The following is an 18,322-nucleotide window of genomic DNA, read 5'->3' as shown; positions in this document are numbered from 1 at the left end:
TTTTATGCCAGGAGAGAAGGCCTTGCAGGTCCTGACGGTCCGCCACTGATATATATAAAATAGTAGTAACTGGTCTGTCAGAATGGCTTGTTTTGTCAACATTTGTTGGGTGCTTTAGAGAAATTGTCAGATGTAGTTCATAACATTTATTTACACAACATTTACAAATTGAAAGAAAAGCAAACAACTCAAGCCTTCTCCAGTTGATTCATTTTGGGTTTGGAAGATGAAATATTTCGCTACGTATGAAGGTTTAGTGGCCTTTAATAGATTATAAGCAATGTTCAGTTTGCATTAAAGACAGACAAGAGGTTGTAATCTTTTAATCCAGTGTTATGAACACATGAAGTCAAAGTGTACTTCAAATATACATTAACAAATGTACTGTGGTGTATATTTCTAATCCATCTCAACGCATGCCAGCTGTACAATACGTGCTACCATAAAGAGGACTTTGTAGAAAACTAATAGATGTATTCAGAATAAGCCATAAATTGCAGTTTAACTCATAGCTGTGACACCAAAGTGCATTCAGAAGATTGGCTACACATCTCATTCATTTAGTAACAACATGCAATGTGAACTCAAAATGCACCATAGAGATCCTACATTGCCCCTCACAAGTGACAGTCTATCCACCAAGATAAAGGAACAGACAACACCTTTGTCTAGTGTATTCCAGCAGTAATATTCGAGTTTATTAAATTTTGTGTTTGAAAGTTCTTACAAAATGATAAATGAAAAAGCCTGTTTGGATCTGAGTTATTGTGTTACTGGGAATATTGTTATGCATCTTAAAATTGAGTGTCATTGGTAGAAAATGCACAGTCAAAGCTGGTGTGATACATATAATGCAAATGGTAAATATATAGTTTACCATTTGCATACATAAATACTTCGAGCAAGCGCCTTTCACTTGAAAGTCATTTATACGCAATGGTATCTGTCTCTTTGATGTTTTTAAGAAATTATGCTTAAAGGACAAATCTCTCAAATATCCAGTCTCGCTTTGCCAAATTGAAGCATTCATGTTTGAGTCTAGCAAGAAACATTTCATTATCAAGTTGAAAAAGTTGTGTTTTTACAATTGTATTGTGCACATCACTTGTTAGTAGTAGTTAGAAATCTGCTTCACACTATGACATAGTAAAAAGAACACTGAAAAAGATCACTTAAGCCTCATCAACAGGCTGTCATTCGCAGCTAAAAGGAGTAAAAATAAATTACCTCAAGAGCGATAGATTTATGACACAAACTTAACATCCATAAAAAATACATCCAATCCTATAATTATGGCAATATGTCTGACGATCTGTTCAAATACATCAATTTAATAGTAATCCAGTGTATTTCAGCAGAAATGTTTTGAGATATTATCATACGCTGAAAGAAAGAAGAATAAGAAAGCACATTGTTTCATGAGCATGTCAATTCCAATTGTACATGCGTATGTAGTGGAATTTGTTAGCAGATGTATAAGAAAACACAAGCCTTGCAATTCAGACGGTCAGCCTAACCATCATACAAGGACCGTCTTGACAACCGCAAGACTCTAACCACTTCGTGGTCATCTGTTCACCGAGCCAATCAGGACAATGAGGCGGGAGCATTAGCTCTGTTAGCTCTACAATGTCTTTTCCTGTATTTGTATCTGTTCTTGCTACTACAACCAAGATGGCACCGCTCAAGTGGCAGCCGATGGCAGTAGCTCCGTCCGCTCTTACACGTTTCTTTGTTTTTACAGCTTTTCTATTTTTTTTAGTACATTTTAATATTTCCATTATACTTGATTTTTTTCCTTTATACTTTACTTCGTACTTTACACCCTTTACTTTAATGTTTTCACGACCTTCACGACTCGACTCCACCGAGTGTGAGTGGCATTCATTGTTCTATTATCTTAGTTTCTTTACGCTAGTCCTGGATGTTTTTTGGAACCATTCAGGCTAAGAAGGTTACCGGTCCTGATAATCAGCTCCAGACTACCGAGGGACTGTGCGGATCAGCTATGAAGAGGGATTCTGCATATTTTCAACCTCAGCCTCAGGCTGCAGAAGGTCCCAACCTTGTGTGGGCTTCCCGTTTGTGGTTCCATTTTTATCTAGGTCTACATTGTCTTTTCCTGTGTCTGTACTTGGTACTGCTACAAACTACATTTCCCAAATACGGGATGAGTAAAAATTAATCTAATCTAATTTAATCAGACTTGACCAGAGAGCAACTATCTGGTTGTATGTAATGTCAGAATGTAAAGCGGTTCTTGTAGATAGGTCATTTTCTGAAGTTTTCGGAAATACATTCAATTACAAAAAGAAGACCAAAGAACATCGCTTTTGACAGCAAATCGTGTTTTTGCACTTCCCCTTGACCAATATGTCATACTGAACCAATCAGGGCAAAGATGCAGGAGCTGCAGATGTGACAAGGATGCAGCTATCTACTTGAATACTATGGGAAAAGCAAAGTGGTTCTTGTAGATAAGTCAATTGAAATACACTCAATCTCATCAAAAGAGGAGGAAATGGATGTCATGAAACCTTTTTTTTGTACGGGAAACCATGTTTTTGCGTTCCCCTTGACTCAAACGTTATTTTGGTGCTAGACGGATATGTTGTTTGGTGATGAGTGTGACGAGAAAAGCCATCATCCAATTAAGAACTGTATTTTCTTTTTTTGAAGATACCTCACATGAAAAAGGTCTCAATTTGATCTTTTACAGATTAATCTGTTTGCCGTACCAGATTAGGAAACCATGGCTTCAAGTGTTCAAGTATTACGGTCTCGCTTAAATAAGGTAAATGTAGCTTGGGTTTTTTACGTTGGGTTCTTGATTCCGCCTCTCGGAGCCATCGTCTTAATGTTTAATTTTGAAATCAAGGCAACCCCGTTGGTTGTAAGAGTTTCATGGCAACCCGTTGGTTGTAAGAGTTTCATGGCAACCCGTTGGTTGTAAGAGTTTCATGGCAACATCTGTGTTAAATGCCATTATGACAAAAAACATCAAATTTATAGCAACCAAACTAGGACAAATGACTTCTGGTAACACCACAGATTGGAGAGTAAAGAACAGTAGGTACCTAACCATTTTAGTCTTCATTTAAGGCATCATTGCATGCTCTTCTAATTCTGTGTTCTCAAGGAGAGTGCGCTTCTCATCTTCTGGCAAAAGTGTGACTGAAGTGAGTTGACAAATGTGCCTGTAAAATAAAAATAAAAACAAGAAGTGGTCTTTAACTGCGATCGTCAGACTTTGGCACAGGTGTCCAACATAAGGCCTGGGAACCAGATCTGACCCGCCAAATCACTTTGTGGCCTCTAAAAGTAAATTATTTTTCTAAACATAAAATAAATAACAAAATTTAAATTTAAGATAAAAATTTAAAAAAGCATGTACCTAATTTCCATTTAAAAAAACAGAATATTGATTGCTTTTGTCAGTCTTTGTACTCATTTCATTAAAAAATGTGAAATAGATAAGATACTACAAAAATGATTTGGGGATGGATTAGGAGGTCTCTCTAAACCAGGGGTCTCCAACTCTGGTCATCGAGGGCCCCTATCCAGTCTGTTTTCCATGTCTCCCTCCACCAAAACAGCTGAATCAGATAATCAGGATCGTGATCAAGCTCCTGGACAGCTTGCTGATGAGTTGATCATTTGATTCAGGTGTGGTAGAGAAGGGAGATATGGAAAACAGACTGGATAGGGTCCCTCGAGGACCGGAGTTGGAGACCCCTGCTCTAAACGGTCCCTCTAAAGTTTAACCAAACTCACTTGTGTTCAAAAAATGGGAAGACGAATTCCAAAATCTTGATGATGAGCACTGATCCAACTACACCAACAACGACAACCCACATAATCAGAAAGAAGAGGGGTATGGACTCGGAACAGAAATGCCTCAGTCGCTCCCTAAATTCTTCCATCCATCGACACATGTCCTGACAAAACATGACAGTAAAACAAATATTCATTTTTGCAAAAAAACAAATTGACAAATGTAGTCACATTTCTAAAAAGCCTATCTAGCATCGTTTTTTCATGAATCAATTCGTCATAATTCCCACCAGTCACCCACCAATCTGAAGTCCTTAGACACTTATGGACAAATAGTGTACAGTAATACCTTGACATACGAGTGACCCAACAGGCAAGAAATTTGAGATACGAGTAAAATTCCGAGCAAATATTTGCCTTGAGATTTCTTGCCGCATCTCCCTCGTGCAAAGATATCACTGGGCGGAGCGTTGCATTTTTCCGTGTTTTTTTGCGTTAGTCTTTACAAAATTTAGGGGAAAACAATGGGTCCAAAGCCAGCAGGTGCAATGAAGGGTAGTGCAAAGAAAAGGCGTATGATGGCAATCGATATTAAGCATGAATTAATAAAAAAACATGATTGGTATACGCGTGAACGGAGCTGGCTCGCCAATACAAGAGGAGCAACCGGACAAGTTGACAAGTGGTCGTGCTTTATCCTATTGTGAGGACATTTGTGTGGGTCATTTTTGTAATATTTTGAAGGGGAGACAAAAGCAAACAATCTTAGATAGGTTCCTTTTAAAATCTACAGCTGAAAGTGACGGTGGAAGCGAGGCAAAAAGAGCCAACCCGGAAGAAGAAATGTAAAAAAAATTAGAATTAAGTTTAGTGTAAAGTAAGGTTAAAACTTATTTTTAAGGGGGTCTGTATCGTAATCTAAGTTCACTTAACTACATTTATTTATGTTTTGTTATAAGCACATTCTCTCTCTCTCTCCCCACTGCGCACACCAGGTTGTACTGAATAATGTCTCATTTTAGTATTAAACATCATAACCACTCTCATTTTAGTATTAAACATCATAACCACTCTCATTTTAGTATTAAACATCATAACCACTCTCATTTTAGTATTAAACATCATAACCACTCTCATTTTAGTATTAAACATCATAACCACTAGTTATTTGTTACTCTGTTAGTAGTACAATGTTCCCTCTAATTTTATGTTTGTCTGGGCAGAAAGACAACCTCCCTGAGCACACTGAGTACCGGTGTGAGCAACATCATCATTGCTCGCTATGGGCACACACCAGTATCACACCTGCCATAAGCAGGTGCATGTCTACTATGATTTAGTAATAATAAAATGTAATGATTAATATCTATGAATGGGCGGCCCGGCGGATGAGTGGTTCGCGCGTCGGCCTCACAGCGAAAAAATAAAATAAAATTGAAAAAATTGGATTTTATTTTGTGCGCTCCATATGATTTGCTGTGCGCAGAGAAGACGAGAGTAGTGCGCAATTGCGCACGCGCGCAGCTTAGAGGGAACATTGAGTACAAACAATAAAAATGTTTTTCCATTGTAATATCCAGTTTTTTGTGGGTTTTTTCCCCAGAGGGTGGGAACATATTAATTTGTATTTAGTTCATTTCTATGGGAAACGTTGATATGAGAAACGAGTAAAGCGACATACAAGCTTGGTCTCAGAACGCATCGAGCTCGTATCTCAAGGTATCACTGTATATAAAAGTATTTCCCCACCGAGTATGAGAGCAATTCTTTGGGTGAACTCTCAATTGGAATCAGATTATGTTGACTTTGGTCGCCATCTTCTGTTTGTCCATAAATGATATCGCTCAAGAGATCGGGATCCATGCGAAGTGGAGTCTCTGGGAGCTTTCCAGGAGGTGCGATTTCTTCTTGTGTCGTCTCTGAGTGTTTCAGAGGGTACTGACTGGTTGTCTGTAGCATCATTTGCTCTTCGGCTAATAAAAAAAAGGCAAATTGATTTTGATGGTGTGTGTTATGTTGCAAGACTATTTGTTTGCCATACCTTTTTTATGGTTTGTTGGATCTGTGACAACGATATCATTGTCTCGGGAAACCTTAAAAATCTCACTGTTTCTGATTGGGTAAATGTTGGTAAAGTGAGTCATTTTTTGAAAATCTGGGCTCATGAGTATTTTCACCTCGCACATATCAGGCTGCCGAACCTATAAAACAACACAAACCTTAAAATTCTTGATACAAATACATTCAGTTTCTGTACCTCTTATCCTCACAAGGGTCACATGGGGTGCTGGAGCCTATACCAGCTAATTACGGACACCAGTCTGGATTGGTGGCCAACCAATCTCAGGTCACAGGGAGATGGACAACCATTCATCCTCACACTCAAACTTAAGGGACAATTAAGAGTTTTCAACCAGCCTCCTCTGCATGTTTTTGGGATGTGGGAGGAAACCGGAGTACCCCGAGAATACCCATGCAAGCCCGGGGAGAACATGCAAACTCCACATAGTGAGGACTGACATGAAACAGAATCCTTGACCCCAGAACTGTGAGGCCGACGCGCTAACCACTAAACCACCGTGCCGGTAATACAAAGATTCTTTATTTTTGGGAATTTGTGAGCCATACCATCAACACCAGACACCTCTGAAAATATTATGAGGCCTCCTCTCAGAAAAGTGTGCTTCTTCTTTGTTTAAATATTTTCTTAATGAATCTCAACTCTCACCTCATAAAATTTCAATTCAATGGTCTTATGTTTCTAAATGTTATTATCTTGAATTACCTTGCGTATACGCCACACCGTTAAAATTGCCTTAAAAATCTTACAATTTCTCGCGTATAAGCCGCACCCCGATTCACAATTTTCACCTCCATATTTTAATAGGGAACACAAATGTAAAATCTGAAGAAAATAATCGCACGTGATATTTCTGAGATACTGTATGAATCAAAAGCACATTATTGGCCAATATCATAAGGAAGTTAGTAATTCATCAAATAATGGTTGTTTTCTTACTGCAAAACAGAAAATAACCAACAAATAGTAAATATGAATTTGCTGACATCAACTGGTGAAAAAGAGTATAGCAATGCTCTAAATCTTGTGCGCATATAAGCCGTATCCTTAATTCAGTCATCATTTTTTTGTTTCAAATACGGCTTATATGCGAGAAAAGCTCTTATTTAAAGTATTTACCTAAATGTCTGGTTTTCAGTGGAATGGCTCAGACACAGTTTATTTTCCATCACGTGTCATCACCTCATTAGTTCACCTACCTGTTTGCCCTCCAGCTCAATGACTTCACTAAACACCTGCAGAACCACCACCTCTTCCATTTGACTATACACTCGAGTCTGTGTCACCATAACCCGAGTGAGAGTAGATACCACATCTCCAGCTTCATACTCACTGCTTCCATTAGTGCTGTTCACTGACAAATACAAGTCCTTTGTATTAATGTTAACATTGGAAAAAGAACATCATTTTGGTGAGACTTAAGCTTACAGAGAAGGGCTTGACAGTTGAATCTGGTCACCCCTGACAACGCAACAGGAACATCATTTACCAATACCTCTTCTTCGCCTACTGATATGTTTAAATTAATCTGAAATGAGGAAAAAAACTATTAATAGTTATATGTTAGGAAAACCTAAACTGGATGCACAGTACCTGCAAGTTGTTAGACTCTTGACTATCTGCCAGTATCCCTGCTGTCACATTGATCAGGATGTTTTCCTACAAGTAATCATAAAATAATTGATAAATTTACATAAGAAATGAGAAATAGGGCGTCTTATTCATAATTTTCTATTTATGACTATAGAATTGATCAAATAATGGTAGGGTTAAGTCAATATCATTGTGAATGGGAACAAATGATTTGATTAACAGCTTTTTTTAGAAAGAAAAAAAAGATATTAAAATAAAACAAACAAAAGCAATGCGCTACTTAGGATAACAACAATAGTCAAAAAATTATAAAAAATATTGATAGCAAGATTTATAAAGTATGGCCAAAAGGAGTAGCATGAGACTTATTTGAAAAATAATAATAATAATTATATATATTATTAATCAAGAAATGAGAAATGGGGCGTCTTATTCGTAATTTTCAATTTATGACTATAGAATTGATCAAATAATGGGAGGGTTAACTCAATATCATTGTGAATGGGAACAAATGATTTGATTTGACGGCTTTTTTAGAAAGAAAAAAAAGATATTAAAATAAAACAAACAAAAGCAATGCGCTACTTAGGATAACAACAATAGTCAAAACATTTATAAAAATAATGATAGCAAGATTTATAAAGTATGGCCAAAAGGAGTAGCATAAGACTAATTTGAAAAATAATAATAATAATTATATATATTTATTGTTAAGAAGGAATCGGCCAACAACGAGAGTGAAACGATCACTACAATAACAAAAACAAATGAATACGGAAACAATTAAAAGGTTTACTGTTGTTGTAGTAGCATAGCTCTTACCGTATTCGATGATGACTCTACATGTTTGATGTGGATTAAAAATAAAAATATAAAAAACACGCTTAGTTCTCCCATTTTAAATCTAGTTTATCGCCGAAGCACAATGGCACACCGGAAGTAACAACATTGCGCATGCGCTTGATATGATTACGAGTTTATATTTCTCGCGTGATCACACGCGTTGGCATGGCGGTCCTTCTTGAAACGACCCTCGGCGATATTGTGATTGATTTATTCACAGACGAGAGGCCTAAAGGTGATAAAACGTATTTTATCTCTATAAATACAACGCATGTAATGTATTGATTATGGTGCAGTAAACCTACTTAGGAAAATGTAATGGATTCACCAAACGTTTGCAAACTGTAGCTGTGAGCTTGCTTGCTAATTCAGCTAATAAACGTCAACGCATCATGATTATAAAGATTTTGATGTTTGTGTGTTTAAGAGAAAGACGGGGAGCGAAAGTAACGTAAATAAAATGGTTTTTTTTGCAGCTTGCCTCAATTTTCTGAAATTATGCAAGATAAAATACTACAACTACTGCCTGATCCACAACGTACAGGTAACGCAATGTACAACAACGTAGTATAAGAAAGTTTCATAATACTGTATATTTCTACTAATACTTGTATATATTCTTTTATAAATCAGAGAGATTTTATCATCCAAACTGGGGACCCAACTGGAACAGGTCGGGGTGGCGAGTCAGTCTATTGGTAAATTATCTAAATCTGTGTCTACTTTTCTTTGAAATTGCAAATTGACAACGATGTCCTCTTTTATGTGTTATTAGCAAACTTTACGGGGACCAGGCTCGTTTTTTCGATTCAGAGAAAGCACCACGTATTAAACACAGAAAAAAAGGGACAGTATCTATGGTTAACAATGGAAGTGAGCAGCATGGTTCACAGGTACGTATGATTATTACATCATTTTCAGATGGCATAACCTTTTTATAAAGTAGCCATGAACTGTTTTTTCGTCCCCTCCAACCCCAAAGTTCCTTATTACCACTGGTGAAAATCTGGATTACCTGGATGGCGTGCATACTGTTTTTGGAGAAGTGTCCGAGGGCTTGGATGTGCTGTCTAAAATTAATGAAACATTTGTCGACACAAACTTTATCCCATTTCAGGACATCCGGTGAGTAAAATGAATTATTGAAGTACAGTTGATCAATGTTCCCTCTAAGCTGCGCGCGTGCGCAATTGCGCACTACTCTCGTCTTCTCTGCGCACAGCAAATCATATGGAGCGCACCAAATAAATTCCCATTTTTTTATTTAAAAAAAAAATTTTTTTAGCTGAGGACGACGCACGAACCACTCATCCGCCGGGCTGCCCATTTATAGATATTAATCATTACATTTTATTATTACTAAATCATTTATGTGTAGTAGACATGCACCTGCTTATGGCAGGTGTGTGCCCATAGCGAGCAATGATGATGTTGCTCACACCAGTACTCAATGTGCTCAGGGAGGTTGTGTTTCTGCCCAGACAAACAAAAAATTAGAGGGAACATTGCAGTTGATCCTCATAACATGAATCTGCTCAGATGCTGAATGTATTTTCTCCATAAGAAGTGAGTTAATACGGGCACCACTTCCCAGTACTGATCGACCAGAAATCACTTGGCCCTCAGAGCTGCTAACCTCCGTTGACCCCGTTTCAGGAGTACCCTTGTCCCATTTCTGGAGTTTATCCGGAGTGAATGCGATTCACGCAAAATCAATATGCGCGGAAGTCGCACAAGACGAATCATTGGTCAGAACTTGTAACCCGGATGATTCACAATGCTCTCGTGTTAACGAATTCTTTCAGTTTACAGTGCAGTTGAATCAAGATGGTGGAAGCGATGGTGTGAATTTCGAGGCATTTAAATGGGAAATTTGGTACTTTTCTGAAATAGTTGCTTCCCCAAAAATTTTTAGGTGACATTTTTTTGGGATTTCCGGATTGTAGGGAGGTTGTTCGGAGTCCCGGAGTTTGCCTTGCATTTTCGGGTAAACTGGAATTCCGGAGTAGTTTGCAGCTCTGGGCCGAATTATTGGGGCCTATATTTGTACATTTGACGTATATAAATTGTATCCTTTTTAAAAAAAAATCCGACTGGATGATTTGAAAAAATTAAAAAAAATGTAGACTGTGGGACAGGTTTAATGATCACTTGTAAGCACAAATGTATCAGATGCACAATACTAAATTGTTACACCAGAGACAATGAAGATAAATGGCAGGTAGGCAATAGGGGAATTCTGTTGATATGAAATGCTCGTATGGCAAGGTTCCCAGAGATGCCAAGCAATGTTCCCTCTAATTTTTTGTTTGTCTGGGCAGAAAGACAACCTCCCTGAGCACACTGAGTACCAGTGTGAGCAACATCATCATTGCTCGCTATGGGCACACACCAGTAGCAGGTGTATGTCTACTACACATAAATGATTTAGTAATAATAAAATGTAATGATTAATATCTATGAATGGGCGGCCCGGCGGATGAGGGGTTCGCGCGTCGGCCTCACAGCAAAAAAAAATTGGGATTTTATTTTGTGCGCTCCATATGATTTGCTGTGCGCAGAGAAGACGAGAGTAGTGCGCGATTGCGCACACGCGCAGCTTAGAGGGAACATTGATGCCAAGCGAGATGGAGGGTTTCCAGAATTTTACTCCTATAGTGAAAATTTGTTCACTTAGTGAGTCTCATTTTAATTGTGACGATGTTTAATATCTTTTCAAAGCCAAAAGTGGAGGTCCTCCTATCATGAGGGTCCATGATCATGATGGCTCACGATTACCATCTGATTAAATTGTGCTGATGTATTTTTGCTTTAGAATAAACCATACTGTGATCCTTGATGACCCATTTGATGATCCTCTGGATCTTCCTGTACCTGATCGGTCTCCTGAGCCCACCAAAGAACAGTTAGATGTGAGTGCAGGTTTTTTTTGCTTACTCTGTTACCTCTTCTTGCAAGTTTCACATGCTTGACAACCAATAGTTCAATACCTACATTGTCTTCCGTTTAACCCTAGGATAGAGCTGGGCGATATGACAAATTATCACGATTAAAAAAAAAATCTGTATCGATAATTATCGTGATAACTATCACATCTTTTTGTTTCAAATTTGAGACTTCAAACTTCTCTGAGTAAGTAAATAAATTACTTTCCTCGTTATTCAAATTACTGTTACCTTAGTTTATAAGAAGAGGATATGAAATATGATGATTAAAAATATATATTTTGTTGTTTTGTTGTGCAATAATGATAACACAACTCCCTCCTTAGAGTATGAAAAGTAAAAAAAATGTTTATTATAGTTGACAAAAATGATTTCACAATAATTATCATTATCATTTTATCACCCAGCTCGACCCTACGATATAAAAAGGTATTGCCGTATTTTCTCGCATCTAAGCTGTATTTGCAACTTGAAAAAAATGATGACTGAATCAAGGGTACGGCTTATATGCGCATAAAACTTACAGCCTTGCGATACTCTTTTTCACCAGTAGATGTTGAAAACAAGTATTACTAGATGAATTACTAACTTGCTTATATTGACCAGACTTGATTATAATGTGCTTTGATTCATACAGCATCTAAGAAATACCATGTGCGATGTTTAAAAAAAAAAAAAAAAAATCTCTTCAAAGTAACATTTATACTCGCTATTAAAACCATGAATATGGAGGGGAAAATTGTGCATCAGGGCATGGCTTGAAAGTGGGAAATTGTAAAATTCACAATTTTAAGGATGCGGCTTATATGCGAGAAAATACGGTACAGAAATATGAACAACTGGTTGATTTGGATTTGATTGCAGAGTGGAAGGATTGGAGCAGATGAAGTCATAGACGAGACTGGTGGAAAAGCAATTGAAGAAGTGGAGGAGCGGATCCAGGAGAAAGAAGCCAAAACCCGAGCAATTCTGCTTGAGATGGTAAATACTACTTTAGTCCATAAATCACGTGATATTTTTACCACACTGAATTTTGTGAGTTGCATTCCTACAGGTGGGCGACCTGCCTGATGCAGACATAAAGCCTCCTGAGGATGTACTCTTTGTGTGCAAACTAAACCCAGTGACCACAGATGAGGATCTTGAAATCATCTTTTCTCGCTTTGGACCTATTAAAAGGTAAATCAGTGTTTCATTTATTATGGATATGCCTTGCAAGGTTTTGCTGTTTTCATCTGCTGTTTTTGGTTCAACTGTGTGCAGCAGTGAAATCATTCGTGACTGGAAGACTGGAGAATCTCTCTGCTATGCTTTTATTGAATTTGAAAAGGTGAGTATTATCTATACAGGCACAATCATATTAAATCCAGGCATAGCCTGTTTTTGCAATGCCCAATGTGGGCAGCCGGCCCACGCTCAACCCTAACCCTCCCAAAATTGATGATTTTGCCTCACAAAAGTCAAGTTTTAGACTGTAGTTTCACTTTCAGTTCACCCTATGTTAATAAAGAGTTCGACCAAGAGGGCGAGTTCGCCGTCCTACATGCTATGCTCCATCTCACTGTCAGAGTCAGAGTTGTCGCCGGGGTATTCCGGGAACTTTATGGCGGCTTTGGAGAAAGCTCGAGCTACAGTGCAGGCCGACACTTGAACCCAGGAATCCTCAATCCATTGACATATTGTGGCGTAACTTGCCCAACGTTGCCTGTCAGTCTTTGTACAGTAATACCTTGAGGTACGAGAGAGCGAGAGCGTGACAGGCTATTTTTACCTCGCTTCCAGCTTCCCTTTTAGTCAGAGTTTTAGATGCAATCTAGGATTGTTTGCTTTTGTCTCCCCTTCAAAATATTACAAAAATGACGCACGCAAATGTCCTCACAATATGATAACGCACCACCACTTGCCAGCTTGTCCGCGTGCTCCTCTCGTATTGGCGAGCCAGCTCCGGCACGCACCCACCACTCATGTTTTGCGATTATTTCGTGCTTAATATTAATTGCCATCATATGCCTTTTCGTTGCACTACCCTTCATTGCACCTGCTGGCTTTGGACCCATTGTGTTTCCCTTAATTCTGCACTGACTAACGCAAAAAACACGGAAAAAATGCAACGCTCCGCCCAGTGCTCGTAGATATCTTTACACGAGGGAGAAGCGGCGAGAAAGACAGTGCGCTGAAATCATAAGCAGTCTCGCGTCTCGGCCACCTGGCTGCCTCGTATGCTCTCATCTCAAAATGTGTCTCGTGTCTCAAGGCAAATATTTGCTCGGTATTTTACCCGTATCTCAAATTCCTCGTATGTTGGGGCACTCATATGTCAAGGTATTACTTTATATCAATATGTTCAAAATGTCCTAAAAACACTTTCCCAAACTCTGTGGGGAAAAAAAACTTCTAATAAGAAACCCAGACACTCGCAGAAGTTTATTGGTTCGTATTCGACGAAATATCCCATGTTGAAGCCGTCTCCAAAAGGATCGACATTTGCACATTGCACAACATGCGACTTCAGCGTGAAACATGGTGGAATTACTGACTGTCAATCTTAAATTTATTTTCATTTTGCTGTACTTTCTCTAGTTTGCAAAAACAAAATATTTATATACTCCGGAAATTGGAAAAGGGTATTTCTAACAGACATTTACGCCATCTCTCTTTCCCACCATGAGATAATTTTCTGAGTTTATTACAAGCCATGGCCATCCTCAAATTAGTCCTAAATTCCATGTTTTCTCATTTTGTTTATTTTCATTGTTCTTGAAACATAAGCACAGCAGTCAGTAGGCATACATTTTACAAGTTTGAAATCACATCTGATCAGTTCAAATTGACCTCAAATATTTCTCAAGTGGGCATTAATCACAATCGTACAGAATAATCGCCAAACCCTATTTCTGATTCCCGTGGCCTTTTTGATACAATGTAAAACATTGACGTTAACAATAAGAATGGTGCAAGCTCTTCGTAAAAGAGTTCGATTCATTGTCATAATCTTTTAACTGGTGAGAAATTAAATTACTGTAATTTTTGGACTATAACGCACATCTGACTATAAACCACTATAAACTACCAAGTTTGACAAGAAAATGATATTTGTTCACATAAATGCCACCATTGACTAATTAAGGCGTCGGGATATTTACACTAAAAATCCACACCAACCACACAGGACCTATAAACCACAAGTAGCAAGTTATAGAAAGCCAACTCAATTTTCCTATTTATTTGTGTTGGCAGCAAGAGGACTGCGAGAAGGCCTTCTTTAAAATGGACAATGTGCTCATAGACGATCGGCGCATTCATGTAGACTTCAGTCAGTCTGTGTCAAAGATCAAATGGAAAGGAAAAGGTACTGTGCTATAAGGTTTTAAATGCTTTTTGCGGAGTTGCTTTTCTAATCATGATTCATTGTAGGCGGGAAGTACACTAAGGAAGATTTCAAGGCTTACGAGAATGACCTGGAGAAGCAATCCAAACTGTCACTGAAAGATCACGTCAAGCCCAAACAAGAGTATCCTAAAATGTCGACCTGAGATGTTTTACTTTCGGTTACAACAGATTTTCACAACAGTGCTGTAATTTCCAGACCCTAAGTCCGTCGTACATTCTTCAGTAGTTGTGAAAAGACCTTAACACTTGACATAGTTCCCGATATGACTTGGTGTTGGAGGAGGAAGAGGAGCGAGAACATCGTCATTCTGAGAAAAAACACAAAGAAAAGAGACATCACCATCATTCAGATGAGGAAGAAAGCAAGAAGCCCAAAAAATACAAGGTACTGACTGTGCTGTGTGGAACTCCACCTGATTTAAATGCCCCCTATCATTTGGGGTGGGTTTTGTACCTTACTGAATTCAATGGCGGGCCGTGAATTTCAAACCGACACCTTCAGTGCTATGTCTGAGTCAATCCAACCCTAAAAAAACTATTTTATGGCTTTAAAACCTTTACTGCAGCTTCAGCTGCGACACATATATAAAAGCATCAATAATAACTTCATACAATTGAAATATTATTTAGGAATATAGCCATTTTTTACTCACCAAAAATCATTTTTATCTGTACACAAAATCCATCCGCCTTTCTTTCCTCCTTTTCTATTGCCATCCAAGCTAATGCTGAAAGTCGAGCCTGTCCTGTTGTATTTCTGGTACAAGTTTTTATTCGATTTAGTGCTGAAAATGTTCGTTCCTGGTTGTGACAGGCTTGCTTGCTTCGGAGTTGTCCGACCTTTCTTAATGCTGTCCAGCTTTTCTTGAAAAATCTGTCTTGAAAATAGCTTGGACCGTAAATCTGCAAACAAATCCATTTCTTCTCCTTCAGCCATTGCGGGTTGACAAAACCGCTATTAAATCCAGACAATAATATATTTGCTTGTGCAGCTCGCTCCAGATACAGTTTGGTAGCTCTGGCTAGTCCACTCTATCACAGGCCAATCATAGTTGGTGAAAGCGAAGACGTATCCCTACGCCTGTGAGAAGGCCTTTGTGTCGCCAACTCAAAATCTGATGAAACCGTTTTATTGATGCTTGTTTTATGCAGCAGAGCCTGCAGAACTGATTGTGAAGGCCTCAAGGCAGATTTCTGACCCTGGCAACAAATAATGGCTGAAATGTGATTGGTTAGATACTTAAATATAAAAACACATCTGGAAACAGTTCAACCAGGGGAAAAGCAATGAAAGGAAGCTGACAGACAATTTGGAATTATTTAATAAGTATTCATGGACAAAACATAATTAAAATCATTCTGTGATTCAGATATTTTTTAGGCCAGCAAAGAAGTCCTGGCCCTGACGGTCCACTACTGACTGAATTCAATGGACTTGATTTCCCTGGCCTTAGCCTGCATTCCTTTTCTTTGCAAAAATAAAGCAAAAAATGTGCAGAAATGAGTTTTAGTCCCATTTTGCCGTTGAACAGAAAACTACAGTTGTTACCAAATAACGTAAAGAATGTATGGGCTCTTCAAATGCAAGTCCTCTTCCATTTAGTTTTATTACTGCGGCGGCTAGCATTTCAAGTTCCCCCCACCACCCCAAGAAGTTCAATCATTTTATCGTGGTTAATACATGTCATGTAAGTTATTTGCATAAGAAAGAACATATGCATTTATTTTTTCCGTCCGATCGAGCAGAGAACTTCATGAAGTGGAGCATGCGGTAAGTTCTGTTTTTTAACCTAGATATTTTTCTCAAGACAACCAAGTGTTGTTCTTGGGCTAAACTGCAGTAAAATATACCGTCGTTGGTTGGTGAACATGCAAGCTAGCGATTTAAAATAGGCATCTCAACTGCAAGCAAATCTCAAAATGTCTTGAAATTGACAATAAATAGGTAATTTACACAAACAAATTTACCACTTAATTGCTCCTCATCCGCGCCAACTCGAGGTTGTATTGGAAAAGTGGTTTAAAAATACAAATGAAACAAAACAACAAGAAAGTATGGTGGGAAATTTATTGAGCAGGATTGAAAGTGTGGAAAAATTTGTATTTGAGAGGAGAGAAACGATTTCATTAATCAATGCTACAGGACAACTCACGGAATTAAAATGTGATCTATTACTGCATTTTACTTAATAGTAGTCATAAGCAGGGGTCTGACTTCTGCTTAGTCATGCAAATACAATTGCTATTCTTGTTTATTGCATGACTTTATGTTGCTCGCATTTCCCTGTTCCCTGTTTGAATTTTATGATATATTCCGCACTTGGCTTGAGTAAACTAGTGCTAACTGGTTCCTGTTGGCTTGTATTTAAAATCCCAAGTCATTAAAATTAGTCGAAAATGGCGACTAAAGCTACGCATTTCCCAATCGTACAACTCGTGGTCAAAAAATCTGAATCTTTTCTTCTTGCACCTTTTCAGGATGATAAGAACAGCCAACGGGACAGGAAGCTGGACCGAAAGCGCTCCTGTTCACGTTCCCGCTCCAGAGACAGGGACCACAGGCACGACAGATCCCGGGACAGACATGAGAAAGACAGGCGGGACAGGAATCGAAAAAGTCGCAGTCGTTCGCCCAGAAATTCCACAGTCAGAAGCAGATACAGATGAAGTGCATTTATTTGCTTCAGCACAGACCAGCAAAAACTCCGTTACAAAATGGACAGGTGACTACAGCAGGGGTGGCCAACTCTGGTCCTCGAGGGCCCCTATCCAGTCTTTTTTCCATATCTCCCTCCTCTACCGCATCTGAATAAATTAATCAACTCATCAGCAAGCTGTGCAGAAGCTTGATAAGGATCCCGATTATTTGATTCAGGTCTATTGGTGGAAGGGGACATGGAAAACAGACTGGATAGGAGCCCTTGAGGACGGGAGTTGGGCACCCGTGCTCTACAACTTCTTTTTATGGACAAAAACATTATGATGCTAGTATTTTCCACACTATTATGGAATGTGTTTGTTGGGTGAAGTGGGACTAGTTGTCTGAGATTAGGCGCTGCTGGGCTCAAATTCTCACTGGGTTTTTATAAGCATACCTCCAAGAACCATTAATAGTTGTGCACCGCAAGCAATATGGGCCCCATCTAGATTCTACAAAATTGGACATCTGATATCAGGACCAAGTGTTATATGTTGATAATTACTGTAGCTCATTTAAATGTGCATGCTTGAATCTTTATTTGTGTGATGAATGATTTTGCTTGTGTGTGTATGTTTATATTTATATATATATATATATATATATATATATATATATATATATATATATATATATATATATATATATATATATATACACGTACACGTATATATATATATATATATATATATATATATACATATATACACGTACATACGGATATATGTATAAAAAACAAAAGTATAGACTTTCAATACTTTTGTTTTTATGTGAATTGGGCATGAGTAAGTAGGTAGTTTGAATAGGCTAAAGGATCAGACAAGAAAATAATGGGAATCTTATGAAGTTCTAAAATCCTGAATTTACATTTTTCTATTCTAGATCACGTTTGCGTTGTACTTTGCAGCTAATCACTGTTCATTTTCGTAAACACATACCTTTTAAGCGAACATAATGGGGATAAAAGCTCAAATTGCACCCATTCGAATTGCGAAAAGA

The 18,322-nt window shown here is 38.2% G+C and overlaps 2 protein-coding genes across 2 annotated transcripts; one reads left to right on the top strand and one right to left on the bottom strand.

Annotated features, from left to right (window-relative positions):
* Nucleotides 1–246: 246 nt before the first annotated feature.
* On the bottom strand, nucleotides 247–8,426 carry ginm1 (glycoprotein integral membrane 1). Its single transcript, XM_077587020.1, has 8 exons — nucleotides 8,270–8,426; nucleotides 7,448–7,513; nucleotides 7,283–7,382; nucleotides 7,054–7,208; nucleotides 5,816–5,975; nucleotides 5,524–5,747; nucleotides 3,775–3,938; nucleotides 247–3,197 (listed from the first exon to the last, which is right to left on the bottom strand). Exons 1-8 carry the CDS (start codon nucleotides 8,342–8,344, stop codon nucleotides 3,098–3,100), a joined length of 1,044 nt encoding a protein of 347 aa, XP_077443146.1. The 5' UTR covers nucleotides 8,345–8,426; the 3' UTR covers nucleotides 247–3,097.
* Nucleotides 8,395–17,922, top strand: ppil4 (peptidylprolyl isomerase (cyclophilin)-like 4). Its single transcript, XM_077587017.1, has 13 exons — nucleotides 8,395–8,525; nucleotides 8,767–8,834; nucleotides 8,924–8,988; nucleotides 9,066–9,183; nucleotides 9,273–9,415; nucleotides 11,106–11,202; nucleotides 12,100–12,216; nucleotides 12,290–12,414; nucleotides 12,499–12,565; nucleotides 14,473–14,584; nucleotides 14,650–14,746; nucleotides 14,881–15,010; nucleotides 17,104–17,922. Exons 1-13 carry the CDS (start codon nucleotides 8,456–8,458, stop codon nucleotides 17,290–17,292), a joined length of 1,398 nt encoding a protein of 465 aa, XP_077443143.1. The 5' UTR covers nucleotides 8,395–8,455; the 3' UTR covers nucleotides 17,293–17,922.
* Nucleotides 17,923–18,322: the final 400 nt, after the last annotated feature.

The sequence above is a fragment of the Stigmatopora argus genome, chromosome 19, assembly GCF_051989625.1.
Source record: "Stigmatopora argus isolate UIUO_Sarg chromosome 19, RoL_Sarg_1.0, whole genome shotgun sequence".
NCBI lineage: Eukaryota > Metazoa > Chordata > Actinopteri > Syngnathiformes > Syngnathidae > Stigmatopora > Stigmatopora argus.
Note: the sequence above shows the minus strand (reverse complement) of the source record. Positions and strands in the feature narration are given on the sequence as shown.

Bases quoted from the DNA above. Each gene is read 5' to 3' on its own strand.
- ginm1 (XM_077587020.1), bottom strand. From the start codon at position 8,344: ATGGGAGAACTAAGCGTGTTTTTTATATTTTTATTTTTAATCCACATC. The intron at 7,383-7,447 runs GTACTGTGCATC...TCCTCATTTCAG, and splicing joins AAGAGTCTAACAACTTGCAG to ATTAATTTAAACATATCAGT. The intron at 5,748-5,815 runs GTATGGCAAACA...TTTTTTTATTAG, and splicing joins TCCAACAAACCATAAAAAAG to CCGAAGAGCAAATGATGCTA.
- ppil4 (XM_077587017.1), top strand. From the start codon at position 8,456: ATGGCGGTCCTTCTTGAAACGACCCTCGGCGATATTGTGATTGATTTA. The intron at 9,184-9,272 runs GTACGTATGATT...CCAACCCCAAAG, and splicing joins GTGAGCAGCATGGTTCACAG to TTCCTTATTACCACTGGTGA. The intron at 15,011-17,103 runs GTACTGACTGTG...GCACCTTTTCAG, and splicing joins AGAAGCCCAAAAAATACAAG to GATGATAAGAACAGCCAACG.